The sequence below is a fragment of the Fusarium subglutinans genome (assembly GCF_013396075.1).
Source record: "Fusarium subglutinans strain NRRL 66333 chromosome Unknown NRRL66333_c0000044, whole genome shotgun sequence".
Taxonomy (NCBI): Eukaryota; Fungi; Ascomycota; class Sordariomycetes; order Hypocreales; family Nectriaceae; genus Fusarium; species Fusarium subglutinans.
Window position 1 is genome coordinate 64,148 of NW_023502107.1, and position 26,987 is coordinate 91,134.

The window sequence follows — 26,987 nt, forward strand, 5'->3', positions numbered from 1 at the left end:
CTTGAAATCATTGAACGGAGATTATCCCCAGTAATTGCTATAAGTTTTCTATTATGTCTTTTGTACGTCTAAACATTTATCATCAAAGCAACATTCTTGCTTGCCCCTTCTAACGACCCTGAGACAGGTTCACAACAGCCCATTTTCCGTTCCATGCCCACTTTCGAGCACCGGAATCACCACCGCCACCCTCAAGTTGCTTCAACTCCTCATCCTTACCCTCCGGAAGACCAACCACAACATCAGCCTTGCAGGTTCGCAAGGACAAGACGTTGACGCCCGACGAGGGACCCATGGGGCCGAGAGCCTCGATGAAGGGTGTGGTAGCGGGCCAAGCAGCCTGTCACGAGTCAGTATTGGTTTCAAACAAGATGGAGGTTTCTTACATCAGCGACGAGCTTGCGGTAGTTCAAGTCACCCTTGAAGATTACAAGCTCGGCTTCCTTGAGCTCCTCGTGCAGCTCGGGGTTCTCAGCTGGTAGTCGCCAGAAGCTACCGCCATAAGTCCAGTATCGGTTAGGTCGGAGCATAAGCTGTCCCTCAGCATGAAACGTAGCCCACTCCTCGAAAAGGAACTTGAGGTCCCTCTCGCCGTCCTCAGAGAGAGGCTCAGGCTTCTTGCCCTGGAGTTCCTCATCTTCCGATGGCGTGTCGTACAGGGCACGAGGGTTGGCAACGGCGTTCAACAAGCCGCTGAAGTCGCTGGGCACAACGTCGGAGACGAACCAAGGGATGGACTTGGGTCGTAGGACGACTTGTGTGGCGAGACCAGCTGAGAGAAGATAACCGGCAAGAATCATATCAACATACAACTCAAAGCCAGCATTGTCGAGAACGATATCAACGCGTCGCTCCTTCTTGCCCTCAGCTTGCGCTTTCTTAAGAACATCAAACGCCTTGGGAAGGTCATTGACGAGGATGTTCTTCTCAGCCGCCTTACGAGCCTCAGAGCCCTGGAGTTTCTGGATATCCTCATAGGTCAAGTTTGTGAGTAGTGACAAGTCTGTAGCATTTCCCCAAAGGCAAATCTCAAACATCTCCTGGAACAGAGTCTTCTCGGCGTTGGGATCATGTGTCGAGTCCTTATCAGCGCGGAGCTGCTCGACTAATTGTCTATAGTTGCTAGCGAGTTCGAGGACGGCGGGTCTTGATGATCGGAAAGTGTCCATCTTCTGTCGGGCGAAAAGATCGTAGGATCTCCAGTGTTCGGTCATGCGGAATATGGCCGCGATGCGTCTACACATTATGAGCGGCGCATTAGGGGGATCTTGTCGCATGGACTTACCTGTATAGGTAGCATTCGGAGAACAGCCATGGTACATCGTACCAGTGAGCATCGGGGCCCAGAGCCTCAAGCTCCTTGTTATATGTCTCGATCTCTTCCGTGAATCCATCGTCGGGGAGAGGACTGCGCTGTCAGCTGTGGAATTCTTTCGTACTTGAGGCGGGATAATGTACCTGAGCTTTCGGTCGTGCTCAACCTCGTACTTGAGATTGGCGAGTTGCTCGATAATCTTCTTGCCCTCCGCTAGTTTCTCGGCATCGCTGGTCTTGGTAACGGCGCGGTAGACATCGTCAATTCCTTGGGTCTAATTAAGAGTCAGAGAGTGCCTCATGAGCGATACATTCAGGGCTCTTACCAGAATGACAGGCCATCGCCTCTTGACAGATTCACTCGCGAACGAGGTAGGATCGCTCGTTTTATATTGGGCTGTCGGCGGAGTCAGTCGCGTTCGAGGGTAGAGTCGAGAAGCACATACGGGTCTTGGTGTCGTGCTCCATTATCTCGCTCGCACAAACAATCTACAACGAAGAGGAGGGGGAATAAGTTTTCTGCTGATTGGTCTTGAAGATCTTCAAGGAGCAATTATTTCAAGGTCTCGGGTCCGCCATCATGGAAGCGGAGGGGTACGCGGGGCACTTTTTTGGTGGGGTTCAACAGGAACAGTCTCGAATCTGACGTCAGGAACAATTTCGAATGCCGAGCTGGTCGGAAAACACCGTGAGAGGCTAGACCTGACTACTGAGGCTTGGAGGAGCTGTCTAATTGCCTGATTAGGAAATAAAATCATGAATAATGAGCTGAGGACATTGTGAGATGACTGATAGTTATCATTGTCTAAGTCTGTTACAAATGATGTTTCATTCTGGCATGATAAGAACTCTTTGCCGATTTCGCCAGTTCATCTAGAGTTTGTAGTGCAAGTGACCTGAGACTCTACACCACTCATCCATGACTATGGTTTGAAACAGCATATCCCCCTTTCCTGCAATTTGACTCTCTGGCTCGTTCCCAGCTAGCCTCTACAGCAATTCAGGCCGGGCGGGATGAAACATTCGATCATCTGACCGGCTGATACTCTTGGTGAAGTATCTCGAGATCTCTCTTCTTTGCCTGATTGCTTCGTCTTCACCTCTTCTCTGGCTTATGTCTCTATTGATCACAGCGATCGCCATCAAGGTCCTAATAAGGTGTTCTTCCTGTATACAGCTATTCCGCACTTCAGTTGTAATGTCGGTCCGAATATCATCAGCTGCATGTTTCTGTTTACCCAAGATCCGCACCACTCAACCGGCACGTTCATCCCGACTACCCTGCCCACGTCTCAATTAAGCAGAAACATAGCAGGCAGTGACAGTTCATCCGACCTAAGGAAACCGCATTGAATCGACTGTTTCAACAAGGTTGTTTAGGTTTACATCATGTTTGGTCCGCTTATGAAAGGGTCACCAAAACGTTTCGCTAATCCTCAACCCAGTCAGGAAATACTAGCTACGCCTCCGATTGGCCCGCAAGTCCAATCATCAACCTCACTTTGGTCAACTCATCGAACGACTTCAAATACACGGCGCAGAGGAAGGTAGTACTCGGCTTCATCCTCGGTGGATCACCAGCGCTGAAGCGGTAAAACAAGTGCATTCTTCCACCTGGGGAAAACGGGAGTTGGCCATGAGCCGCGCCAATTAGTACGAGTTGGGCGTCGTGTGATTTGTTGATCAATTCCGATCTGAGACCTTCCCCGGACTTGTTTTTGTGGAGGTATCGACTTATACGACTTTAACCACCGGTTGTCTTATTAGCCGGCAGCTCAAGCATCATCAAGTGCCGTACCATAATTAGACGATCATGTTCAAGGGTCAAGTGTATATAAGAATCACGTTTCCATTGCCTTTTCAGTCGATATCTTGTACATACTCAACAGCAGCTCTAGTGTCTTTAACAATGTTCTTCAATACTCAATCTCTTGGTGTCGTGGCTCTCGCCGGATTAGCCACAGCTGTGCCTTCACGAAACCATCTTCAAACTCGCGAAACTGGCAAGCTTCCTGCTCTTGGCTGGAACGGCTGGGTGAGTTCATCTCGAGTAAATCATCCCATATGTTCATCACTAACAGTAACACCAGAATCAAGGACAATGTAACGCAGCTAGTGAGAAAGTTGCCCTTGCTACAGCCAAGACCTTCATCAGTCTGGGTCTCAAGGACGCCGGATACCAATACGTCAACATTGATGACTGCTGGTCTACAAAGCAGCGAGACTCCAATGGCAACCTCGTCCCTGACCCCGCAAAGTGGCCAAGAGGTATCAAGCCAGTGGCCGATGAGATCCACGCAATGGGTCTCAAGTTCGGTCTTTATGGCGACGGCGGAGTCAAGACTTGCGCAGGTTATCCAGGAAGCCAAGGCCACGAGCAGCAAGACGCAAATCTTCTTGCCAGCTGGGGTGTCGACTACTGGAAGTACGACAACTGTTACACACCCTGCAACACAGGCAACGCTGCCGATATTCAGACATGCCCCAACAACCAAGCACCTAGCTCTAAGCCTCGGTATGAGAAGATGAGAGATCTTCTTCGTGCTACAGGAAGGGACATTCTCTATTCGCTTTGCAACTGGGGTTATGATGAGGTTTGGACTTGGGGTGCTCAGGTTGGACACATGTGGCGAATGAGCCAGGACAACTGGGGTAAATGGGCCGATGTTGTCCGTATTGCTAACCAGGCGGCACCTATCCTGAAGTACTCTGTACCCGGCCACTACAATGATCTCGATATGATGGTGAGTCTTGGCCCGTCCTCGGCTGTGAGTCAGTATGGAGGGAGCTGACCAAAACATAGATCCTTGCCAACGGTGCTCTTACTCCTGCTGAGGAGCGCACTCACTTTGCCATCTGGTGTATCACCAAGTCCCCTATCATTCTCGGAACAGACATGACCAAGCTTAACAGCGACGAGGTCAAGTTGATCACGAACAAGGTGCCTACAACCATTTCCCAGCCCTTCCTAACATCTACTAACTATCCTCCAGGGCCTTCTCGCCGTCAACCAAGACTCGCTCTCCAAGCCTGCTGTGCCATTCACTCCCCCCAACACTCCCACCAAGGGAAGCAGCGAGATCTACCCTTACTGGTCCGGTCCCATCTCAACCGGAACTGTTGTCGCCATCGTCGCCAGCAAGGGCAACTTGAACACTCAGCTGAACCTCAAGGATGTTCCAGGACTGAAGGATCAAGAGTACTCGTGGACTGAGCTTCTGACTGGTGCTAAAGGAAAGGGCAAGACTGTCTCGGCCAACTTGCAGACACACGATGTTGCGGTCTTCCGCATCGACCACAACTAAACTCATGGGTTGGAGACTTTCTCTTTTGAAGAGTGTATATATTTTGAAAGTGTATCTACGATTCTACGTACAAAGATTGTTGGAGGACGCTGTTACACAATATCCATAAGTGGTTGGACAGTTAGTACATATCATGAAACTTGGTTCTCAAATATTCTCATAAACTTTGGCTTTCTTTGTTGACAAAAAGTTGAACGACACAAGCCTTGACCAACCTAGCAGCGATGTCTAATAGTGACTAAACATGTGTTGGCAGATCTAGGTAGTTAACGTTTTTTCCAGCTGGTTAAATTTCACAGAAAACCATCCTCTCTAATATACATATCGCTGTGTCAGGTGAACTTCCATAGTAGCCGCTACGCAATACGCCGAAAAGTATAATAGCTATAATGTCATCTTCAATTAGATACCATAAGATTCGTTCCCTTTATACTTGAGAAAACATCTAGTAGTATCTACATGTGAGTTTCTTTTAATAAGAGCGTACGCAGTGAAGCTACCCTGTACCGTGAACTTTTCTTTCTAGGGTTATTGTAATGATTCAATAATGATGTGTTGCTCTTGAGAGCATGGAAGCAGAACTTGACTATGGGTCGATTCCAAAAATGTCCCGTTCAAAGCAAATTCGATAATGTATTTCATAGACGCTTGTTAGCAATAATATACATCTTTAACCCAAAGGACCAAGTCTCAACTCGTCTGGGGTGTATCAGCCCCTCCCTGCTTCTCTTCTTTCTCCTTCTTTTCTTGCTCCGACTCAGGCCTCTTCGTCAAAATCTCATCGATGACTCCAAGCTCCAAAGCCTCTTCCGGCGACAGATATTTATCCCGTTCCATCAGATCATTAATCTCCTCAAGAGAGTACTTTTCATGACCTTTAGCCTTGTTGAGATGATACTGCATGATTCTATTTGACTGCTCCCGTGTCTTTTGGATCTGATTTGCGTAAATCATGATATCAGATGCTTGGCCTCGAGTGCCACCGAGCGGTTGATGGATCATGATCGAGCTGTGAGGAAGAGAGAATCGCTTGCCTGCTTCACCTCCGGCGAGGAGGATGGCGGCCATCGACGCAGCACCGCCAACACACACTGTTGACACTGGTGACTTGATGTATGTCATGGTATCGTAGATCGCCATTCCTGTGCTCCTTGTGAGCCTCGATTGTAAATTGGTTGTCGGGCGAACCTACCTGAGGTGACGGAACCACCAGGAGAGTTGATGTACATCGTGATCGGCTTATCGGGGGTATCGGACTCGAGCCAAAGCAGCTGTGACACGATCGAAGCGGACATGTAGTCGTTAACTTCACCATTCAGGACGACGATGCGTTCCTAGAACTGTTAGCAACCACAGCTCGACGGCTAGAACTTCTCCTCACCTGCAGTAGCTTGGAAAAGATATCCCCTACAATCCATCAGCTTCTTGAAACATTTGTGACTCCAATCCGAACAAACATGTCTTTCTTCCGGCAGCCTGCACTTGTTAGCTGTGCTCCGACCAGATCGAACTCAGGTAGCTTACGGACGACTCCTCGATGTAGGGCATGGGAATGTTACCCCTTGGTGACATTGGCGAGTTTCCGGAAGAACTGGAGAACCCAAAAGCTCTCACATGTTGTTGCGACACGCTGCGCAATACGCGCAGCGTTCTTGGCCGTAGAAACATGATCGCGAATGTATGTGAACGGTGATGTAAGTTTACGGACCGGGGCCGGGCGGAATTGGTGGGGGGAAGCTTTACGAAGCTGGTGCTCTTATCGATAACGATCCGACCACGGGAGAAGTTTACCAGTTCTTCCTCAAACACTTTTCGACAAACAAAGCATCACAAGTCTACGATGAGTTGGTTATAACACCACGAGCACCATGAAGAGATACACAAATGCCTGCGCTGGCCATATTAGAACTCCTAGGTTACCGATTAATTGCCAAAAACGATGGGCATCTTACGACAAATCCGAATTGAGCAAAAACGCCCTCTTGAATCAGATCGAATCGGAACTCGATCGAATGGCGAGCGGCAAACGAGCGAGAATCCATCCTGAAGACAAGACTGTAGACACAGATGCTGGGAGATTACCGATATCCCCAGTGATGGACTACAAGTTCATGCAGGCGAGGCGACGTACGAGAAAAGCGATGCCCACGGTCATATCAGGACAATTTCGGAAGAAGCTATCAAATAATCCATACGCGGAAGCATTGACGGGTCCGATAAGATGCTGCAAGAATACGAGCGCTTACCTCCCTAAATACTTCTTGCAGGACTTCGAATTGGTCGAGCACCCAGATCCTGAGGAGAAGAGCGAGTGGTGGGCACCAGGCCCATTATCTTTCTTGAGAGTCAAGCCGACAAGAGAAGAGCGAGAAATTGAGATGGACTCCAATGACTTGAAATCAATAAGCAAGGGGATTGAGCGATTGCGGAGGCAAATCGGACTTGTACAAAACGAAGTCGAAAAAATGACTACGGAAGACAAAACAACGTCGACCCAAGCAATACCAGGAGACCAAGGTAACGAAGCTGATACAAGCACAGAAGTAGGCGTCGAGGATATGGAAACAAACGAGGGACTGATAGAACGAAGAGCGCGCATCGTCGCCTACACTCTCGCGCGCAAAAGTCTGATCGATTTGATCGGAGGAGTCAGTGGAAGGAAGGGCAGCAGAGGTTTTCAAAAAAAGATGTTTTCCCACCAAGGCATGGCACACCTAGAACTTGATGTCGAACGAAAGATTTTTCGAACAGACATGGGCGATGTGCTTCTTGGGATGATGCGACGATTGGCTGTTGACACACTCATTACACGCTCTTGCAGGGAAGGTTTATGGGCGCCACACAAATTCATAAGGCCAGTTGCCAGCTGGGAAGAGGCGAAGAGCATTCCAGGAGGTGGATCAATTCTTTATATTCCAGAGGAGGATATGGAGAACATGAACAGTTATGCGACTCTTGATATAGAAGATACTTCTTATGGCAGTAAGATAGCAGTTCATGATCTGCGATACTTACTGGGAGAAGAAGAGCTTGGGAGGTTGAGAGAGAAGTCACGGGTATTTCGAGACCATGAGATCTTGGTGTTGAGAAACTTTAGAAGTGGAAGCATGAGAGCTTTGCATCTGCTTCTTTGGAGACTACAGGGATACTTGGCATTGCCTAAAGTTGAACGCATTTAGGGAAAAGGATCCTAGGAATGGTGAATTAGAGAATGAGATACCATGAATAACCAACAAAATGAAGCGTATTGTTTGCCGCGTGAGATATAATGTTTGTCCGGCCTCCAATCACGGTACGGCCCCGCAATTGCCGATGGCGCCAGGTGTCACCGCCGCCGATAGACTCCGAAGGTCAAAGATCCGATACGAGTTAGACTCGGTAGCACAGCGCTATGATTATTTGTTCGGTACCCGTGTATCGGACCTGTTAGACATCCGTTTGTTCTTTGCCTTCATTTTTGAAGAATGCTATTTTGTTCTCGTTTGAGCGAATTATTGCTCAGCATTTGATCGTTTGCAGGATTTGATCTCAGCATCCCTTAAGGATCTCGCTCAGCCAAGTTCTTTCTCTTACTCACAAATACAACTCTAGTAAGAACAGAACCAAGCACAGCAAAACTTGAAACTCAGAGATTAGGTCGGCATTGGACATCGACCATGGACACAAACCCCGAAATAGTCCAGCCTGCGGACTGGCAGACCGGTGAAGCTGTCCCGGTCTTTCTCATCCATGATGGCGGCGGCACCACATTCTCATACCACTGCTTAGAACCTCTCCGTCGCCCAGTCTACGGCATCTACAACCCCAAATTTCACAGCGGCGAGCCTTTCGACGGCGGTCTCAGCGACATGGCCCGTCTCTACACCGGCTGGATCAAAGAAACCGTCGAGAAGCCCGACTTTCCCAGACGTCGCAACGCAGCTGGGAAGATCCGACTTCTTCTTGGCGGATGGAGCATGGGCGGTCACTTGAGTCTCGAAATCGCAAAGCAGCTTGAAGAGTCCAACATCGACGTCATCGGAATTCTCATGGTCGACACAATCTACCCTCACAAGTTCTCCAGTGAAAAGCGCAAGGCCCCTGGCGAGGACTCCAAGGAGGGAAAGAACAAGAACCAGATTCTGGCAGATCTAGCTATGGCCGATGCTCGCCGTATGATTCAAGCTTGGACGCCTCCGGTCTGGGACGAAGGACGCCGGCCCCGGGTTAGTCTCCTCCGGGCCAAGAAGGCCGTGCCCTCGGCGGAGGGTACTCATCTTGTGGACTGGAGCCGTGAGGAGCGGAATCTGGGGTGGGATATGTACGACAAGAGCTTTTTTGCTGATGTGGTGGATATTGAGGGACATCACTATGAGGTTTTCAAGTTTGAGTTTATTGAGGATATTTCGAAGAAGATGAAGAAGGCACTGGATGATTTGGAGTGGGTTGCCTTGGACAGTTGAATGTCGTTCAATGAGGAGGGGCTCAGCTTCTCAGCATGGATCTTGAAGACTTGGACGAAGACATGGCCAGTGGTTCGGCTGTTTATGCGAGTTGGCACTGATGATTATTAGCATACGAATGAGACTTGATAGAAATAGAGAGTACAAAAGCCATAGAAGTTATGAAGATATATTCAGAACAATAAACACTCCGATCAAACAGCAGGGGTCTACATCCATAATCCGCCGGTCTCGCTCTGAAATGATGACCAGGGTGACAATCCGTATATTCTCAACTCGACTTTCTATAACTTCACTATGAGATCAAAACAGCACATCAATACAATCACATAGACTCACACGAAGAGGCCGGATCCTCGGCATCATGGACGATCTTACATTGCATCCGTAGCTTCAATCAGACGAGTTCAGTGGATAAGTCTATTCAAAGTGGACTCCAACGCTTAAGCCTCCCTCCGGAATTGAAGCACCTCCCCCGAAGAACCATCTCCATAAGGTCACCTAACCAATTAAAACACTCCAATTGTCATGCGGGGAGCTCTTCGCACCCTGGACTCTCCCCTCTCCCAGTCACAGGGAAGATCACAGGGAACCTAAATTTTGGGAAACAAAACCACAGCCGACATCGCAAGCCAGGAAAAGTCCACAAACTCATCCCACCGCTTTTACTCAGGCGTCGGACCTTTCTTCATACGCAATTTGAGTTTGTGGTTGAAGCTTCAATTGACGGTTTTTTTCTTTTCTCCTTCGCACGTTGAAAAAGATTAAACGTCGTCATTATGCTTTCTAGGTCGTTGTTGAGGTCCAGAGCTGTGGGAGCTTTCCCCCTCTCTGCGAGGAGCAATGGGTAAGTTACTCCATCTCGAACAATCAATTGAAAGCTCAATTATCTTGGGAGTACTGACTCCTCTGTAGCCGCTTCTTCTCCGCCTCTGCCCTCCGCGCCGATGACAAGATCAACAGGGTCTCCGCCAACATCACCCAGCCCAAGGCCCAGGGCGCATCCCAGGCTATGCTCTACGCCACGGGTCTTTCAGAGGATGACATGAACAAGGCTCAGGTTGGTATCTCGTCCGTTTGGTACGAGGGCAACCCTTGTAACATGCACCTCATGGACCTCTCCGCTATCGTCAAGGAGTCCGTCGCCAAGGCTGGTCTTATTCCCTACCGATTCAACACCATTGGTGTCTCTGATGGTATTTCCATGGGCACTACTGGTATGCGATATTCGCTCCAGAGCCGAGAGATTATCGCCGATAGTATCGAGACTGTCATGAATGGTCAGTGGTACGACGGAAACATCAGCTTGCCTGGTTGCGACAAGAACATGCCCGGTGTCGCCATTGCAATGGGCCGTGTCAACCGTCCCAGTATCATGGTCTACGGTGGTACCATTCGTCCTGGCTGCACTAAGCAGGGAGAGTCCATCGATATCGTTTCCGCTTTCCAGGCCTACGGTCAATACATCACTGGTGAGATCACCGAGGAGCAGCGATTCGACATTATCCGAAACGCCTGCCCTGGTGGTGGTGCTTGTGGTGGCATGTACACTGCCAACACCATGGCCACCGCCCTTGAGACTCTTGGTCTCACTCTTCCCGGTAGCAGCAGCAGCCCTGCTGAGGATCCTAGCAAGAAGGCTGAGTGCGAGAGCGTTGGACCTGCTATTCGCAACATTCTCAAGGAGGACATTCGACCTCGCGACATCATGACTCGCCAGGCCTTCGAGAACGCCATGATCGTCACAACCATCCTCGGTGGCAGCACCAACGCCGTCCTGCACCTTATCGCCATTGCCGACTCTGTCGGTATCAAGCTTGACATTGAAGACTTCCAGAAGGTTTCCGACCGCACTCCTTTCCTTGCCGACCTGAAGCCCTCTGGAAAGTGGGTCATGGCCGATATGCACAAGATTGGCGGTACTCCCGCTCTTCTCAAGTTCCTGCTCAAGGAGGGCATCATCGATGGCTCCGGTATCACCGTCACCGGTAAGACTATGAAGCAGAACGTTGAGAACATGCCTGGTTTCCCTAAGGACCAGACCATCATTCGACCCCTGAGCAACCCCATCAAGCCCACCGGTCACATTCAGATTCTCCGTGGTTCTCTCGCACCTGGCGGCTGTGTCGGTAAGATCACTGGTAAGGAGGGTCTCCGATTCGAGGGTAAGGCTCGTGTCTATGACTCTGAGCCCGATTTCATTGCCAGTCTCGAGGCTGGTGAGATCAAGAAGGGTGAGAAGACCGTCGTTATCATCCGATATGACGGTCCCAAGGGTGGTCCCGGTATGCCTGAGATGCTGAAGCCTTCTTCCGCCATCATGGGTGCTGGCCTTGGAAAGGACGTTGCTCTTCTCACTGACGGTCGCTTCTCTGGTGGTTCTCACGGTTTCATCATTGGCCACATTGTCCCCGAGGCTATGGAGGGTGGTCCCATCGCTCTCGTTGAGGACGGTGATTCCATCGTCATCGATGCCGAGACCCGTGCTATCGATCTTGTCGTCCCTGAGGAGGAGGTTGCCCGACGTCGCAAGGCCTGGAAGGCCCCTGCTCCTCGATACACCAAGGGTACACTGAGCAAGTACGCTCAGCTTGTGAGAAACGCCAGTGAGGGCTGTGTCACCGATAGCGGTCTCAAGAACTAAAAAGGCTCACGAAAGCCAAAAGAATTGTCAAATGTAACGATGTAATTCCTGTTTAATTGGGTGGGAAAAGGCGAATTTAGATTTTTCTGGGTCAGAACTTATATCCCAATGTTTTTTTCGTTCTTAATGCCTTCAAAGTGCCTCCTCGCTGATACGTGAAAATGCTCTGGGCTGACAAGTCTACCTAACAAGCCATAACGTAGAATGCGTATCTTGAAACAACCAGAAAAAGACAAACCGCAAGAGCAAAACGCAGATCCACGAACGATTGTGGGTATTAGGCCGACTGAACAGAATGACCTCCAATAGCTCCTTGCAATGCGAACTCCAAACAGAACTTCACTTCAATTGAAGCAATACCCCACTGGTCATATCAACCGTAGATCTTCCAGCTCTCCCACAAGTACTTATTTCTTTCCGCTCAAAGCGTCCACGAAGGCCGCCTTGTCCTTCATTGTAAGGCCAACCCGCTTGACGCGACTTAGTCTGGCGAGTGCCTCGCCTACTCGATCAAGAACACGCTGCTCGTCTGGTGAAACGCCGGAGCTAGCATCACCGCGGTTGCGTAGCTCGGACGAAGAAGATGTTACACCGTTGGTCTTTGCGGCAGATGTGTTGATTTGGCCTTCAGCAATGCGCACACGAATGCACGTCGTTGGTCGCGAGAGAAGATCCCACAAGAAGCGGAACCACTTTCCAGGCACTGGTGTCGTAATGTCGGAGGGCGTGTATCGAATGCTAACAGGGAAGATATGGACGTCGGCTGGTGTTTGAAGGATACTCGGGCTGAAAGGCAGAATAGCCTTGCCATTGGTGGTGCCGCATTCAGGGAAAACAACGATAACCTGTCCCGGGCTGCTGTCCAAAAGATCCTTAATCTCGACGAGCTTCGCATTTTTAGGGGGGCCAGTCTGCACAGGCGAAAGAGCTGCCAGAACAGCACCCAGCAAGCTCACACGCTGCACCTTGCGAGTATCGGGGTACGAAATGGTAAAGATCGGGTCGAAGATAGCAGCGAGGTAGATAGCATCGATAGGGCTCGAGAAGTTGGCAGCGATAACTGAACCAGGGTGCGGGAAACGCTCGCGGGGTTGGTCGGCGAGGGTGCCACGTTTGACACCGTCGAGCTGAAGGTCAACCCACCATATTCCTGGTATGGCCATCAACCCCCATAGTGCAACCTTTCGAAAGATAACTGGCAGCGGGAGGAAGTGGAAGAAGAGGAAGTAGCCGAGGAAGTAAGCGATGAAGAATGGGAGGCGGAAGAGGAAAAGAGCGGCGTGGGTGAAAGTCGCGAGCGCTGAGACGGGCGTCGAAACGGGAAGAAACGGCGCAATGCCCGTTGCTAAGAATGATTAGCATGTGAATATTATCGATCCATGCAGAAATTTACCTCTGTCGCGAAATTGGCTGTATTTTTCCATATTGTTGGTGATCGTGTGTAAGACAAGGACAAAGAGGACAAGCGGAGGGGTAAAGCTATCGAGACATGGAAGAGCTTGGGAGCTATGTCTTTATGTTATGTTGCCAGCGACGTATGATGAAGGCGATTCAGATTATCGTAGCGAGGACTAATGAGACGGCGTTGTGAGGTCAGGTTCTGCGACAGCGCATCTACTGAACGTCATGTCATGGATCGAGGGTGACATGTGAATGTGAATGTTAATATGTGGCCCCCACGTTAGTAGGTTGGCTTGCTCTGACCGCTGAGTCAGCGAGTTGGCAATGTTTTTGGGTTAGTTAGGTCATATTATTACACGGGTTGATATGCCTCTGAGACGAGGATTTAATAATTTGTTCATATGTGAAAGTTCTTATAACTTGGTGTCTCAGTGAATTGCTATATCATTTCTCACACAAAAGGGTGGGCGGCCTACCTAGGCTAAATTACTGGTAACAGAAGAAGGTCGAGTTTATGGTGGAGTGATGACTTGGCAGCATCCTTCAAAGCTCCGACAAGTTCGGAGCCCGACATTTCTGGCTGATCTGCCACATCTTCTAGTTATGATCCGAAGGCTCCATGCTAACTGTATAAGCTCCCTGCCAATTACAACCATAGTTCACCTATCTGTACGGACATCTTTGAAAGTAGCTGCGTTGGGTCTATTTCTCTACTTATACATATGCTTCTGAGTTGTATCCAAGACCAAAAGATCAGAGGACTGAACCATGGACTGAACTTGTCTCAGTGTACGGAGTAAAGGTGCTCCTATTCTTTGATTGAGGTCGGAGCTCAAGGTACATTCGAAGGCGGCCAGCATCGAATTATTGTGAGGAGAAGCTCATTGGCACCTGAACACAATTAAATAAACTCAAGCCCTGGCGCGCTGCGTTGAAAACGGTTTGGCATTGTCTGCAGCATGATTTATGTACCAGAAAGCTACAGCCACTACAAACAGAAGAAGAGACAGCTTCACAAGAGCATTGATTATTGACAAAAAATATTCATTAGAAGGGTAGCATTTTGTAAAGTACAATCATCCTACATCTCATGTTCCAACACGGCTCATTGGCTGGTGGGGTATCTCCAAATGCACTGCGACTCGGACTCATTGCCCCAGCAACGGGTTTACATAAACAAGTAAACGCTTCGAATCGCCAATCTCCAACCGAGCTATCCCGCATCAGGCTCTTCACGAAACCAACCATAATATCACGTAGCTCCCCATGCGCTAGAGACCAAGCGTGTACTGATACCATTTTGCTTTCTACGCTACTCTTTTTTTATCCTTCGCATATTCGCAACGCCTCCTGCGACCGTTCTTCATACGGGTGCTTCACTGCTCCTTGCTTTCCATATCCTGGTCCCCGTGTTTGGGCGCATTGTTTTCACCATGGAGGAGAATCCGGTACGTTGTTTACCTAGTGGCCTCATGTTTCAGAAGCTGACGATTCTTGGGTGTAGACATTTAGGAGCTCCAAGATTAGTCGACTGCCGGCGCCGTCCATGTCGATGTCAATAGGGGCTGGAGGGGCTGGGCTCACGGAATGGAGTGAATCGCAACATAATGCTCGCATTGCGTCGACGGCAAGTTCGTTGTCGGCTCTCAAGAATCTGAAGCGAGATGTTCCTCAGCCAGGTACGCAGGAACGATCGTCTATCGTCGTTCTCTCTAACATGGAGCAGCATCGCAATCTGACCCGAAGCGCAAACCTCTTTCTGATCGCGCCCTCGAATATCCTTCCAAGCCAACATCGCATGTTCCCACCGCAACCGGTAATAGATCAAATATGAGGCCCCAGAGTTTGGCCGGAATGTCCTCCGGGGTAAGTTGATCTGCTGGATGATCAGGATCGCATGGCAGGTGTTAATTCTCCCTAGCTCAAGCAACCCTCGGCCATCCAGTCACGTTACGGCGCATCTTCAAATGTCTTTAGCAGGAACCAGGCCGCTCGAAACGGTGCTCCGACAGCCACATCACGAATCAATGGAGTCAACGGAGTCAGTGGGGTCAATGGGGTCAACGGACGTCCTGGCCATGCCCGATCGAAGAGTCAAGCGCCTCGGCCGCGTACGGCCCATGCTCTCCGCGAAGAAGACCGATACGAAGCTCCAACCAACAATGGTACGGCGACACTTTCGCAAGATACTTCTCAACCCATCACCACACTTCCTTACAACAAGATCAGAAACTCACAGTCTTTCGCAACATTGCCAACAATCAGAGATAGTTCTCTAACTCCAGAAATCCTTGAGATGAGCCCTGAAGACGAAATCCCTGCTGGAAGTCAAGCGATTTCCCGACCCTTAACACGACAGTCTTCACAATCTTCAACCACCTCACATATTTCTAATATTCCATGCAAGCGCCGTGGTAGAGATGATCAGAACAACATGCCAGCTTCAACCTCCCGCCAGACTTCCTCAGAGCGGCCTTAGGCAGTCCCTCCGAAGCCACTGACTGACGAGAGAGTCAAGAGGAAGCTCCATGAATTCGAAGAATCTTTATCCTTATCGCCAGTCAAACAATTCACATCCCCCGTCAAGAACACCTCTCCTAGCAAGTCTTTTTTGAACAAAGATTCTAACCTGACATCATATGTAGCCTGGGACGTCGACGGCCGAGTAGTTGATATGGAGTCTCAATTCAAAGAACTCAAGGAGATGGTAAATACTACCTTGAGCGAGCGAAAGGGACAAGACGATGCTCTTGAACTTGCCAAGAAGCGAGGTAGGTAGTATCGTGAGTTGGGATGTCCAGCTACTAATCAAGACCACAGTGCAAGAGTTAGAGGGCGACAGAGAGAAGCTTGACCTGAGGAACGACGCACTCAAGTCCGATCTCGACGCTGCAAGGGAAGAGGGACGCCAAATTCGACATGAGATGGAGAAACAGAAGTGGGAATACCAACGACAAGTGGATGACCTGGAACGAAAGCATCGAGAAAAGATCGACGACATGTCAAGACAGCACAGAACAGCAGTCGACGAGCTTCGAAGGGAACTGGACCGGCTGAAAGAGCAAGAGACGAAAGATCACGAGCAAAAGATCGAGAGTCTGACTAGAATGTACCATCAAGAGCTGGCCGAAGAGCGACAGAAGAAGGACCGCGAAATCCAGGAACTACGACTTCGAATGGGCAATGAGCATCAAGACATGGGAATCGCCATCCAGAGGAAGGATCGGGAACTTCAAGAAGTCAACTCTCAAGTGGAAGGCCTTCGAGGAGACCTCGAGCGGGAACGTACATTGAAGAATAGCCTGCAGACCAACATCGCCGAGCTGTCAGCAGCCAACACAACACTCGAGGCCAAGATTAACTCACTAAAGTCGCATGTCGAGTTTCTGGAATCTGACAGTAAGGCACAATCCGACTCCTTTTCCAGTATGGAAGCGCGTCTCCAAGAAGCTCTGCGCATTGCAGAGGAGGCCCAACACAAACTCATCAAGGAGGAGACAGAGCGCCGAGTGCTGTTCAATAAGTACCAAGAACTCAAGGGCAACATCCGAGTCATGTGTCGTGTGCGACCTGCACTTGGCAATGGCGAGGGTGAGGAGGCTAAGATGTTGTTCCCTGATGACAAAACCTCTGCGGAAATTGTTCTGGCTGGTCCTGAGGAGAAGAGTAGTCTGGGACAGATCACACGGAAGAACTATCCCTTCGAGTTTGATCGCGTTTTCGTTCCTGGCACTCAGAACCAGGAGATCTTTGGTGAGATCTCTCAGCTTGTTCAAAGCGCTCTTGATGGATACAATGTTTGTATCTTCTGTTACGGCCAAACCGGATCCGGAAAGACACACACTATGTCCTCAAATGATGGCATGATACCTCGTGCCACCCACATGATCTATGACACCATCACCAAGCTCAAGGAGAAGTCTTGGGAGTACACAATGGAGGGTTCATTCGTTGAGGTGTACAATGAGGAACTCAACGACTTGTTGACGCCAAATGAGCGATCGGCCAAGAGGCTCGAGATCCGACATGACGAAGCTCGCAAACAGACAACCATCACAAATTGCACGTCAGTCCGCCTCGACAGCCCATCGAGTGTAGAGACTATGCTTGAAGAAGCGCAGAACAACCGATCAGTGGCTGCCACCAAGGCCAACGAGCGGTCATCTCGTTCTCACAGTATCTTCATCCTGAAGCTGATCGGAGAGAACTCGGCTACAGGGGAGCGATGCGAGGGCACGCTCAACCTGGTCGATTTGGCTGGTTCCGAGCGTCTCAAACATTCACAGGCCGAGGGCGACCGCATGAAGGAGACACAAAACATCAACAAGAGTCTCAGCTGTCTTGGTGATGTTATTGAGGCCCTTGGCCGAGGTTCAGGACACATTCCATACCGCAACTCCAAGTTGACGCACTTGCTGCAGTACAGTTTGGGCGGCAACAGCAAGACTCTGATGTTTGTCATGGTGTCGCCTCTTGAGCAGCATCTGAAGGAAACATTGACGAGTCTTCGATTTGCAACAAAGGTATGTCTAATCATTTATGATTTAGTTAAAGCAACGCTAACAGGAGTAGGTGCACAACACTCACATTGGTACAGCCAAGGCTACCAAGAAGGTTCGCGACTCTACATAGGCAGGGCCGTTGTATAAACTGTCGATCACGGACAAGGAGGTCAGACGTCAATAATGGAGTTGTGTTTATTTTGCTGCTTTTGAGTTGGGTCATGAGGATAGCGTCTGGAACAGAGCATCCAGAGCAGGGAGTTGGGGAGCATATATGATTGAGTGCTGTCGCCTGGCCTAGTTGCATGGCCAGCTTATGATGTGTTTGTTAGGCGAGCAAGGCTATTGATTGATTTCTGGACATGGGATTGGTAGTGAAGCTGGTTGAGCTGGCTGTGTCGATACGTGGAGATTGTATATATCAATACAGATATGGTTACGACATGGATCTACGATGATTACTAACGAGGGTATGATTACTGTTGGTGATGATTTCTTGGTGTTGTTTCAGGGCGTATGTTTGCGCAGCCAACCGTTAACCGCCGATGGATTGGCCAATCAGAAGCTATGAATCCGATGCCGTCAACCACGGATTGAGTTGAGCGTTGTTCTCTTTGATCTTGCACTTTCACATTCACATTCACATTCACATTCATTCATGATCTCATTCCTTTGTTCACCACAGCATGTCCTTTATAGCGCTAACAAACAGCTTGTCATTCTAACTCGCACCTGAAACGCATGCATTAAGTTAGTTATGAAAATCACGGGCTCGTGCCTTGCTTCATTGTGACATTCGGCTTCACGGAACGAACAGAGAACAAACAGCTCTCCACGGATGGAGAATATGAGATAAGGAGACCCTGTATTGAGGTTGAATGAACAATTGAAAGCTCTAATTGTGCGCTTCTATGCTCATCTACGCATTGTTCACTCACGTGGCATCTCGAACTCATCAACGCCAACGCTCATGACTATTGCTCACCCTCACAAATCACCATAACCTCTTCTTCAACGATATCCGACATGTCCAAAACTCCAACAGGTCTTCAAGACTCAATCTGGGCCATAAACGGCCGCTCCCGCCTCGCAAACTCAGCTCCTTCAACGCGCTCATCTTCACAGCCTGTAGCACGCGCATCCTCGCAACCTTCACGGCCCCCACCATCTTCAGCCCCTCCAAGAAACCCAGTTTCCATAACAACATCGACTACGCGCTTAAACCCAACACAGGCTTTTCACCGCTTCGAGCAGGCTTGTCAGCGTCTACGATGGAAGTACATCGATTTACAGACTTCTTACCATCGCGCGTTAAATCCAGAGGAATTCGGCTTCTTGATCGCAGACGCAGAGCGGAACTTCAAAGTTGACTTCCATGAGTTTTATGCATGGATCGAACAAGCGCTTGTACTTCTCCTGATGGTCTTCGGTATATCAGTCTCGCGCGGGACATTATACAAAACGGGAAATCACACCTATCACGAGAACGTGCTCATGGAGCTAGAAATGCCAGATTGTCCGGTCCACGAAGCGCTAGGGAAGGGTGAAGTGAACCAAGCACTGCGTAAGGCGAAAGAGCTTCGGAACCGCTGGAAGGATGTTACTGAGGGGAAGGAAACGCCGCCATTGAAGATGTATGATCTGACGTGGCTTGTTGGACAGATCTTGGGAGGGTTGGAGGTTGGGTATGGCATTGCAGCAGGGAGAATGCAGGAAGCGATACAGAGGCAGTGGGATGATGGGGATGAACATATGGTCATGGCAGAGGTTCAGGGGGATGACGAGTGGGAGTGGATGGTTGAGCCGATGGATTGGGAGGTTGCGTAGGGATAATAGGAGTCTTTGGAAGATGAATTGGATGGGTGGAGTGAATATACATGGCGTAAGATAGATGTTCATCATCTGTAGACATATCGAGTACTCTTAATGGATCATAGAAGAGTCAATCCCCCATGAACCATCACGTCAAGAGCTCCTTGTATTGACAGACATCCTGCACGGCAAGGAACACTTGTAAAACCACTCCGTTGTATTTTCTATCAATTATCTACCCCCATCAAATGCCAATACCATAGTAAGTGTTCCATACAAAATAAAGGCCCAATCAAATAAGTAGAAAGACATCAAGTCATTCAAAAGAAAGAAAGAGAAAGAAAGCATAAAATGCCATTACATCTCCTCACCATTAGAAACCCCATCGCTTACGGACAGATCCTGGCTCACGGTACGAGGGAGGCTCGTAAGCAGGTGGTTCATACTTGGGTTCCTTGACTCCAGTGGTAGTGGAAGACTCCTCGGTGACCTTGCTTGTGGTAAGGAGAGTGGTGAAACCAGTTGCTGCATCAGCGGTGGAGGCGAAAGAAGCAGAGGGCCAACCGTCGTTGGAGCTGGGTCCGAAGTCATAGCCTTGAGGACCAGTTGGCTCTGCAGAAGGCACTGGTGTTTCGATGGGTTGAGAGGGAGTGGCGATCTCAGAGTCTGTTTGAGTAGCGGTGGATTCGATGGGGATGAACTCAGTAGGAAGAGTAGTCTGGACTATAACGGCAGTCTCACTCGTGCTCTCAAGATATTCGGAAGTGGACACTCCAGCCTGGCCCTCTGATGTCTCAGCGCCAGGAGCTGTAGTCTGTTCAGTCACATCGGAGGTGACAGAGGTATACTCAGATGCGAGGGAAGAAGCCGAAGTGAAGGATCCAGCCAAGGCCGAAGAGTCAACGCTGGCATCGGCTGTGCTGTGGATGATAGTGGTGTTGTCATAGATGTGAGTGTGCTTGGTTGATGTGCATGGTGTAGTGGTAGAAATATCTACTTCAGTTGTGAGGGTAGACGCTCCAGCGGCTGTGGACTCAGCAGTAGGAATACTAGCAGCCTCAGAGCTGACGTCCGTGGTGGAAGCAGGACCCTGACCAGTCTCGGTGCTAGCACTACCTGCTTGAGAGGATGTCTCGATGACCTCAGTGGCCTCCTCAGATTTTGAGACCTCAGCGGAGGCAGTGTAAACAGTTGATTTGCTCTCCGAGAGTGTGACCTGATTTGTGATAACCGACTTGAGTGTGGTCGTGGAGACTCCTTCAGGGACCGTAGAAGCGCCAGTGTCTTCAGAGAGGGTAGAGCTGCCTTGCTGAGAGACGTAAGTCTCGGTGCCCAAGCCCTCAGTTGAAACCGACCCTGTTTCGGAGGGAGTAGACTCAGAAATCTGTTCAGTTGTGCCTTCAGAGAGTGTTGTAGACTCTCCACCTTGTGGGAACTGGGTAGTACCAGGTGCAAGAGCAGAAGAGTCGACACTCGGGACAAAGGTAGGCATAGTCTCCAGGTTGCTAACGATCTCGGAAGTCACCTCCAGAGTGGCAGTGCTGGTAGAGTATCCATATACTGTAGACTCTAGCTCAGATGAAGTCCCTCCAGCAAGAGCACTTGAGCCGATGGACACATCCGGCTGGGAGACGACACTGGAAATCTCGGGGATAGAGGTGTAGGAAGCAGAAGTGTTGGCGAAGATGCTGGTAGAAGGGATAGAAACAGTAGGGAGGGAGATGACGTTGGTGGGAGTCTCAGACTCAGACAGGATAACCGAAGAACCAGTCGGAAGCTCAATACCAGAAGAAGTGCCAAGGTACTGGGTAGAAGTACACTGAGAGACGGTAGTGTAGCAGGAGAGGGCACACTCAGTCACTGTAGCCTCAGCACGAGGATAGAATCTCAAGCCAGCTGAAGGACAGCTGGTGACGGTGTCAGTGACTGTAGATGTCTCTGTCACAGTCACAGTCTCCTGTGCACACACAGCCAAGGCCCTGTACTAGTTAGTATCTATCCCAGCCGAGAGACAACAAGAGACAACTTACCAGAGCACCACGAGGGTGAGGCGAGCGAGGAAAGACATGTTCGGAAAAGCGAAGATTCCAGAAGCGACTGTATTGAGAGGATGCGGCAAATGAGTTAAACAGAGAAAAACGAAGGACAAAGAGGCGCCAAATAATTTCCAGTGGTCTCACTCTGAAGAGTTTCTCTCTCCTCAAAGTCTTGCTTCATCTCGACTCTTTATACCTCTCATTGAGGCCTCGCACGAGTTTTACCCAACCCCCTGATGCCGCATCCATGCCGTGGCACCGGAAAGACCGCGATGCTATTATTAAGGAGATGTGTCTATCCGCGCTGTATGTTTCGTCTAGCCGTCTAGGAGATTATTCTTCCCGTTCCGTTGGTTGAACTGGCTTCGGGTTCCGGCAATGCCGTTGTGTTGGATGGTTTTGTTTGCTTGTTTGCTCAAGGAGCCGTACCGTGGCGACGGGAGTCGTTACGGTTTCTCATGCTTCAGCCCGTCTTTGGTTCCCGTGAGGTCAAATGGAAGTGGCGGATAAATTTGGGATTATGTGAGTTGGCAGAGTGAAGCGGGTGAGTCAGTATAACGTCTCACTGTCACATCCAGCGACAACGTATAATACAAGACTTTGCCATTTTTCTGCAAAAGTTCTTGATGCAAATCGATCTCAACTTCCGATCGTGCGGGATCGTGAAGCTCACCCATGCATGAGTGCTGTAACACAGACACGACACAAGCTTCATATTTACAGCTGAGCAAAACAGATCCGGAAATACACAAGAAAAGCTTGTACCGAGATACAGCGGCATTGTAACTCGCATCCATAGTAGCACAGTGATTTCACGACAGGCTACCTCAGACCGCTTTTCGTTTGGTGTGCGTGCACATTTAGACGTGTGGCGCAGAAGAGACATACGTGCATACGGCAGCCTGCATATTCCTTTGGTGAAATTGCACAGAACGCAACGGGCTCAAGAAAACGGGCTTTGGCGGTCAGAATAGACAATACACGGCGTCCTGCTGCACGAGTCAGACGCATGGGTAGCCACCCGAGACTGAGTGTCACGAGTAGAGCACGTTGCCATGGTGTTTGGAGGTTTCACTGCATATTGAGAGGAAAAAGCTTGAGATTGAGTGTGTTTTTTTTCTATTGCTTGTGCTGGTTTGACGGGATGAGTATGTTGATCACAATAGCTTTGTGCCCTTTATGATATCATCGTTGTTGGTTAGATGGAGGCGCGGAGGACTTTGAAGGCATCCTCGCGGGAGCCGGTGAATCGAGCCTCGGCTGTCTTCCAGTTGATGACGTTCCAGATGTTGTCAACGTAGGCAGCTTTGCCGTTAAGATACTATCACAGTATTAGTCGTTTTCTTGGACTGTTTGGAGTAAAACGTACCTGGAGGTAGTAGGCATGCTCCCACATATCGACACCAAAAATAGGAACCTCTCCTCCAACAACAGGATCCTGATCCTTCGTCGTGACAATACGAAGACCGTGCGTATCCTTAACAAGCCATCCCCAACCACTACCCTGCAGTCCCAGCAGTGTCTTCTTGAACGCCTCCTGGAACGCCTGAATGCTACCCCACGTCTTTGAGATCTCAGCACTCAGCGTAGGAGCACTCTCGGGCTTTGCGTCAGCAGAGCTAGATGGGCTGAGGTTCTCCCAGAAGAGAGAGTGGTTGATGTGACCGCCGCCGTTGAACTTGATGGCCGATTGCAGGGCGATCTGGCCGGCGATGTCGTTGGTAGAAGTAGCAGTTGCGTAGTTCTTCAGCGCGGCGTTGAGATTTGTCACGTAAGCTTGGTGATGCTTGCTATGATGTAGCTCCATGATTTGAGCAGAGATACTAGGCTCAAGGGCCTTTTGTCATGGTCAACTTTCTCATACTCTCATACTAGATATCACAGCGGGGAACTCACATCGTAGGCGTACGGCAACGCCGGAAGAGAGTAAGTACCAACAGACATGGCAGAAAACGACTGAATATTATCGGGAAGATCAATATGAGCTTGATTATGAGCAGAAGCAAGATCAGGTTCAGACGACGAGGAAGAGGATGAGACAAAGAAGAAGAGGGGTAGAAGCGGGATCCTAGAGAAGAACATGATGGACAGCGATTGCGTCAGAGCTAGCAATTAATAATATCTTAGGTATCCTTGCGTGCTTCCACGGTACTAAGTTGGTCGGTACGTATTTCGGGAAGTCGAGTTCATCAAGGTGTTTGCTTGTCTTGCTGTGTTGTTGATGGAGAAGAGAGTCACACTAATTATTGCGCAAACTTGCTCATACTCGCTAACGCCCCAGAACCTTGTCGCCTATAAAGGTTGCCCAATTGGGAACGACGCTAGGTCTTGCGACACAGTGATTGGTTCTTGTCTATGGCTTGGACTTGGGTGAGAGACTTCGAGAGAGATACGGCAAGTTTCAGACTATCAGCTAGTAGTGACTGTATCTTGTAATAGTTATGTTTATTCTTTATGAACTATTTCTCTTCATTCTATATCCTCATCTTGAACATTTAATCTCTGCATCACAAAGTTCCGCCAGGGCATTTACACTCACCAAGCCATCGACATCACCATGTGTGGCCCAGAATACACAAACAGACCTCGAGGCGGCGCTCTCGCCGCTCTCAATCCTCCCATCAACTCCATCTCGTCCAACATTTGCGGCGATCTCGCTTTTCACACTCCTGGCAGCCCTTCGAGTCCAAGAGCAACACACGCAAGACTCACTCCAAGCGAAGAGTGCAGTATGAAGGGCTTCTCCGACTTATACGTTGTTATTCAGTGAGTCTCGTCCTTCTACTTCCTCACAGTCCAACTTTAACGCCCGGAAGTTCTAGTGGTGATTTGACAAGAAATGCGAGCGAATGTGGACTCTTCCGCCAGTTTTCCCTCCAAACATCTCCGACGTCTCGCGAGTACGTCGAGTTGCCCCTTCAAGGGCCATTATCGCTTGAGGTTGGCGGTGATGGGATCATTGGAAGACGTGTTTCAGTGTACTCACGTCTCGCTTCTGGAGACAAGATCGTTGCTGAAGGCATCGTGGGGTTCAATTTCATGAGCCAAGCAGCCCCTGAGGAGACATCTTGTTCATCATCGCCTTCACCATCGCTGTAGTGAGGAACCTCTTTGGCTTGTGGCTGCAGGTCCAGGGCCATCAAGGTGGATGAGTTGCGCCCCAGGCGGGAATAAGAATTACGGCGGATTATTTCAGTCAGCATCATTTTGGCGTCGTCTTTATTGGGGTTATTTTTTTCGGTTGGAGTTGGTACCAGGCAATCAGGTTGTTATGTCTGCGAATGAGGGACCGGCCCAGCATCGGGCAATTCAGTTTTAAGCATGAAATCAAGGAGGCGTTCACGACAAGGCGTTGCGATCTCTTGCGTTAGACTATATAGAGTATTTGCTTTCACCACGCTCCGGATGCCTTTCTTGAACGGTGAAACTTCATTTTCGCTTCTTGCACATTCGCTGCTTGTCATTTTGTTCGAGTGCTTCTGTCTCCATCAACACCCCTCCATATCAGCAGCAAGATATCTACCGAGCGTCGCATGAGTATGTTCAAACCCTCTGAGATTTTCAAAGCCTTGAAGTTCATTGACTGACACAATTCGTCCACTGGCAGATTATGGCTTGTCTGTTGAACCATGGGTTCAATGACGGATATAAGGGGCGTTGCTTCACTCAACTTGAACAGGCATTGATTGGCATGGGTAGTTTAGCAGTTACACTACCAACACAACACAACACCACACCACACCACCATCGTCAACACCAAATCACTTTTCCCAAGATAACAAACGGAATAGCCATCTGAGACTCACTACAATATGTTTCATATCGTCGTACTTGGCCACGAAAGGCTGCCTCATTCAAGCGATTAACGCCTGCGACACAGCCACGCACAGCCACATCAACCTCACCCACTCCACTCCCTTCTCCATCACCGTCATGTCAGCCTCGCTCACCAACCACTAATAGTCTAATATCAACCGCTTCAGCCATGGAGGCCAAGCCAAGATGTCTAAAAACAAGAAACCCCAGTTCATTTTCCAACTCCTGATCAGGGTCCTTCATTCCCTGTTTCACGGCCCAATTCCCTCCTCCCTCGTTTAAATAAGTAGACAACCAACAAACAGACCTTCTTTGTTCCTCTCGTCATTCCCTTTTATCTATCCCTACCTACCCACCGCCTTTTTCGCAATACAATGCCCTTTGTCGCAAACACCCCCGAGTCCTACCTCAACCGCTCCGACTCAAAAGCCGTAAACGGAACATGTCGTGGATTGACCTCCAATGGCCGCCCGTGCCGTCGCGCCGTTCAACAGGCGGCGCCCAAGACTGACAAGCGCGGAAGACCTGTTACTCCCGACCCTCGTGATGAGAGTCTCTACTGCTGGCAGCATCGAGACCAGGCGAACATGTCGTCGCATTCGAGTCCGGGACCTAGAGCTACTTCGACACCGATCCTGGAGGGACGAACGAGCTTGGATACGCTGGCGGATAGGCTAGGGTTGGTGGATTTGCAGGAGAAGAAGAAGTATAGAAGGGATACTGAAGGGCGAAAGCAGAGCGCGCCGAGACCGAAGCCGCAGCCGAAGCAGTCTCTTATGTGTTGCTGTTTCTCAGTGCCTCTCCAAGATGTCCACGAGGCCCAGCCTTCGCGCCCTCAACCTCGTCCTGTTCAGAAAACATCAGCTTCGGTACCGCCAAAGCGCACTTCAAAACAATATCTCACCGCATCGCAAAACAACTCTTCCGCCAAAAACTCTCGACGGTCACGCAAATCCACTGGCTCGCAGACAGCGCAGATCAAAGACTTCATTCCTGACACTATAGACACCCAGACCGCCTCGGCGCTTATGTCCGAACTAGCTCGTCCCTTTGGCGCTTCGGAGGAGCCTGGTTTCATATACATGTTCTGGCTCACACCTGCATCTCAATCGTCAGCCGCTCCTGTTGACGCAGCGCGCTCACTTCTCTCTCCACCGTCACCGAATCGGACACCGCGATCTCGAAGCGCTAGTAACGCTGTTTCAAGCTTTGCGGCCGCTGACCCATCAACATCAAAGAACACCATGCTTCTCAAAATCGGTCGCGCAGCAAATGTCCAGCGCCGTTTGAACCAATGGCAACGCCAGTGCGGTCATGAAGTTGAGATCCTGCGATACTACCCTTATCTCCCTGGATCGCAGGAATCATCTGGTGTGGTTCCCCATATGACGCAGCATGTGCACCGAGTAGAGCGCTTAGTTCATATCGAATTAGCAGGCATGGGTCTCAAGAAAGACGCCGAGAAATGCGATGCTTGCGGGAGAGAGCATCGTGAGTGGTTCGAGGTGGAGGCCACGAGAGAAGGAATCAAGGCCGTCGACGGAGTCATAAGACGATGGATAGAATGGGATGAAACGATGACATGAAATTAATGATTACATTGCATAGATATATACATATAGCCGGCGTTGGGTTCACATGAATACACGAAGTTACGATCCACAACCCCCCAAAATGTCACGTTTGACCAGACACAAAACTGCGATCATGGTATC

General features: G+C 49.7%; 13 protein-coding genes across 13 annotated transcripts; 8 read left to right on the forward strand and 5 right to left on the reverse strand.

Moving 5' to 3' along the window:
* Nucleotides 1-109: 109 nt before the first annotated feature.
* FSUBG_4863 (HRT2-high level expression reduced Ty3 transposition) lies at nucleotides 110-1,782 on the reverse strand (the record flags this gene model as incomplete). Its single annotated transcript, XM_036682897.1, has 6 exons — nucleotides 110-340; nucleotides 387-1,236; nucleotides 1,286-1,408; nucleotides 1,459-1,589; nucleotides 1,641-1,711; nucleotides 1,761-1,782. The coding sequence occupies 6 exons, from the start codon at nucleotides 1,780-1,782 to the stop codon at nucleotides 110-112; spliced, it is 1,428 nt and encodes a 475-aa protein (XP_036539549.1).
* A 1,441-nt stretch (nucleotides 1,783-3,223) lies between these two features.
* FSUBG_4864 (alpha-galactosidase B) lies at nucleotides 3,224-4,619 on the forward strand (the record flags this gene model as incomplete). The annotated part of the gene is made up of 4 exons (XM_036682898.1): nucleotides 3,224-3,349; nucleotides 3,405-4,058; nucleotides 4,118-4,255; nucleotides 4,308-4,619. The coding sequence occupies 4 exons, from the start codon at nucleotides 3,224-3,226 to the stop codon at nucleotides 4,617-4,619; spliced, it is 1,230 nt and encodes a 409-aa protein (XP_036539550.1).
* Nucleotides 4,620-5,309: 690 nt separating this feature from the next.
* On the reverse strand, nucleotides 5,310-6,287 carry FSUBG_4865 (ATP-dependent Clp protease protease subunit; the record flags this gene model as incomplete). Its single annotated transcript, XM_036682899.1, has 3 exons — nucleotides 5,310-5,761; nucleotides 5,812-5,953; nucleotides 6,144-6,287. 3 exons carry the CDS (start codon nucleotides 6,285-6,287, stop codon nucleotides 5,310-5,312), a joined length of 738 nt encoding a protein of 245 aa, XP_036539551.1.
* A 200-nt stretch (nucleotides 6,288-6,487) lies between these two features.
* FSUBG_4866 (uncharacterized protein) lies at nucleotides 6,488-7,798 on the forward strand (the record flags this gene model as incomplete). Its single annotated transcript, XM_036682900.1, has 1 exon — nucleotides 6,488-7,798. One exon carries the CDS (start codon nucleotides 6,488-6,490, stop codon nucleotides 7,796-7,798), a length of 1,311 nt encoding a protein of 436 aa, XP_036539552.1.
* Nucleotides 7,799-8,275: 477 nt separating this feature from the next.
* Nucleotides 8,276-9,061, forward strand: FSUBG_4867 (polyketide synthase; the record flags this gene model as incomplete). Its single annotated transcript, XM_036682901.1, has 1 exon — nucleotides 8,276-9,061. The coding sequence occupies one exon, from the start codon at nucleotides 8,276-8,278 to the stop codon at nucleotides 9,059-9,061; it is 786 nt and encodes a 261-aa protein (XP_036539553.1).
* A 779-nt stretch (nucleotides 9,062-9,840) lies between these two features.
* Nucleotides 9,841-11,705, forward strand: FSUBG_4868 (dihydroxy-acid dehydratase; the record flags this gene model as incomplete). Its single annotated transcript, XM_036682902.1, has 2 exons — nucleotides 9,841-9,908; nucleotides 9,977-11,705. The coding sequence occupies 2 exons, from the start codon at nucleotides 9,841-9,843 to the stop codon at nucleotides 11,703-11,705; spliced, it is 1,797 nt and encodes a 598-aa protein (XP_036539554.1).
* Nucleotides 11,706-12,112: 407 nt separating this feature from the next.
* FSUBG_4869 (acyltransferase vps66) lies at nucleotides 12,113-13,129 on the reverse strand (the record flags this gene model as incomplete). Its single annotated transcript, XM_036682903.1, has 2 exons — nucleotides 12,113-13,050; nucleotides 13,099-13,129. 2 exons carry the CDS (start codon nucleotides 13,127-13,129, stop codon nucleotides 12,113-12,115), a joined length of 969 nt encoding a protein of 322 aa, XP_036539555.1.
* A 1,410-nt stretch (nucleotides 13,130-14,539) lies between these two features.
* Nucleotides 14,540-17,738, forward strand: FSUBG_4870 (kinesin family member C1; the record flags this gene model as incomplete). Its single annotated transcript, XM_036682905.1, has 7 exons — nucleotides 14,540-14,554; nucleotides 14,611-14,785; nucleotides 14,833-14,972; nucleotides 15,028-15,433; nucleotides 15,752-15,877; nucleotides 15,927-17,629; nucleotides 17,679-17,738. 7 exons carry the CDS (start codon nucleotides 14,540-14,542, stop codon nucleotides 17,736-17,738), a joined length of 2,625 nt encoding a protein of 874 aa, XP_036539556.1.
* Nucleotides 17,739-18,634: 896 nt separating this feature from the next.
* FSUBG_4871 (uncharacterized protein) lies at nucleotides 18,635-19,435 on the forward strand (the record flags this gene model as incomplete). The annotated part of the gene is made up of 1 exon (XM_036682906.1): nucleotides 18,635-19,435. One exon carries the CDS (start codon nucleotides 18,635-18,637, stop codon nucleotides 19,433-19,435), a length of 801 nt encoding a protein of 266 aa, XP_036539557.1.
* A 358-nt stretch (nucleotides 19,436-19,793) lies between these two features.
* Nucleotides 19,794-21,488, reverse strand: FSUBG_4872 (uncharacterized protein; the record flags this gene model as incomplete). Its single annotated transcript, XM_036682907.1, has 2 exons — nucleotides 19,794-21,399; nucleotides 21,451-21,488. The coding sequence occupies 2 exons, from the start codon at nucleotides 21,486-21,488 to the stop codon at nucleotides 19,794-19,796; spliced, it is 1,644 nt and encodes a 547-aa protein (XP_036539558.1).
* Nucleotides 21,489-22,654: 1,166 nt separating this feature from the next.
* FSUBG_4873 (superoxide dismutase Fe-Mn family) lies at nucleotides 22,655-23,538 on the reverse strand (the record flags this gene model as incomplete). The annotated part of the gene is made up of 3 exons (XM_036682908.1): nucleotides 22,655-22,777; nucleotides 22,826-23,293; nucleotides 23,353-23,538. The coding sequence occupies 3 exons, from the start codon at nucleotides 23,536-23,538 to the stop codon at nucleotides 22,655-22,657; spliced, it is 777 nt and encodes a 258-aa protein (XP_036539559.1).
* Nucleotides 23,539-24,013: 475 nt separating this feature from the next.
* Nucleotides 24,014-24,555, forward strand: FSUBG_4874 (uncharacterized protein; the record flags this gene model as incomplete). The annotated part of the gene is made up of 2 exons (XM_036682909.1): nucleotides 24,014-24,222; nucleotides 24,279-24,555. The coding sequence occupies 2 exons, from the start codon at nucleotides 24,014-24,016 to the stop codon at nucleotides 24,553-24,555; spliced, it is 486 nt and encodes a 161-aa protein (XP_036539560.1).
* Nucleotides 24,556-25,646: 1,091 nt separating this feature from the next.
* Nucleotides 25,647-26,858, forward strand: FSUBG_4875 (uncharacterized protein; the record flags this gene model as incomplete). Its single annotated transcript, XM_036682910.1, has 1 exon — nucleotides 25,647-26,858. One exon carries the CDS (start codon nucleotides 25,647-25,649, stop codon nucleotides 26,856-26,858), a length of 1,212 nt encoding a protein of 403 aa, XP_036539561.1.
* Between the last annotated feature and the right edge of the window lie 129 nt (nucleotides 26,859-26,987).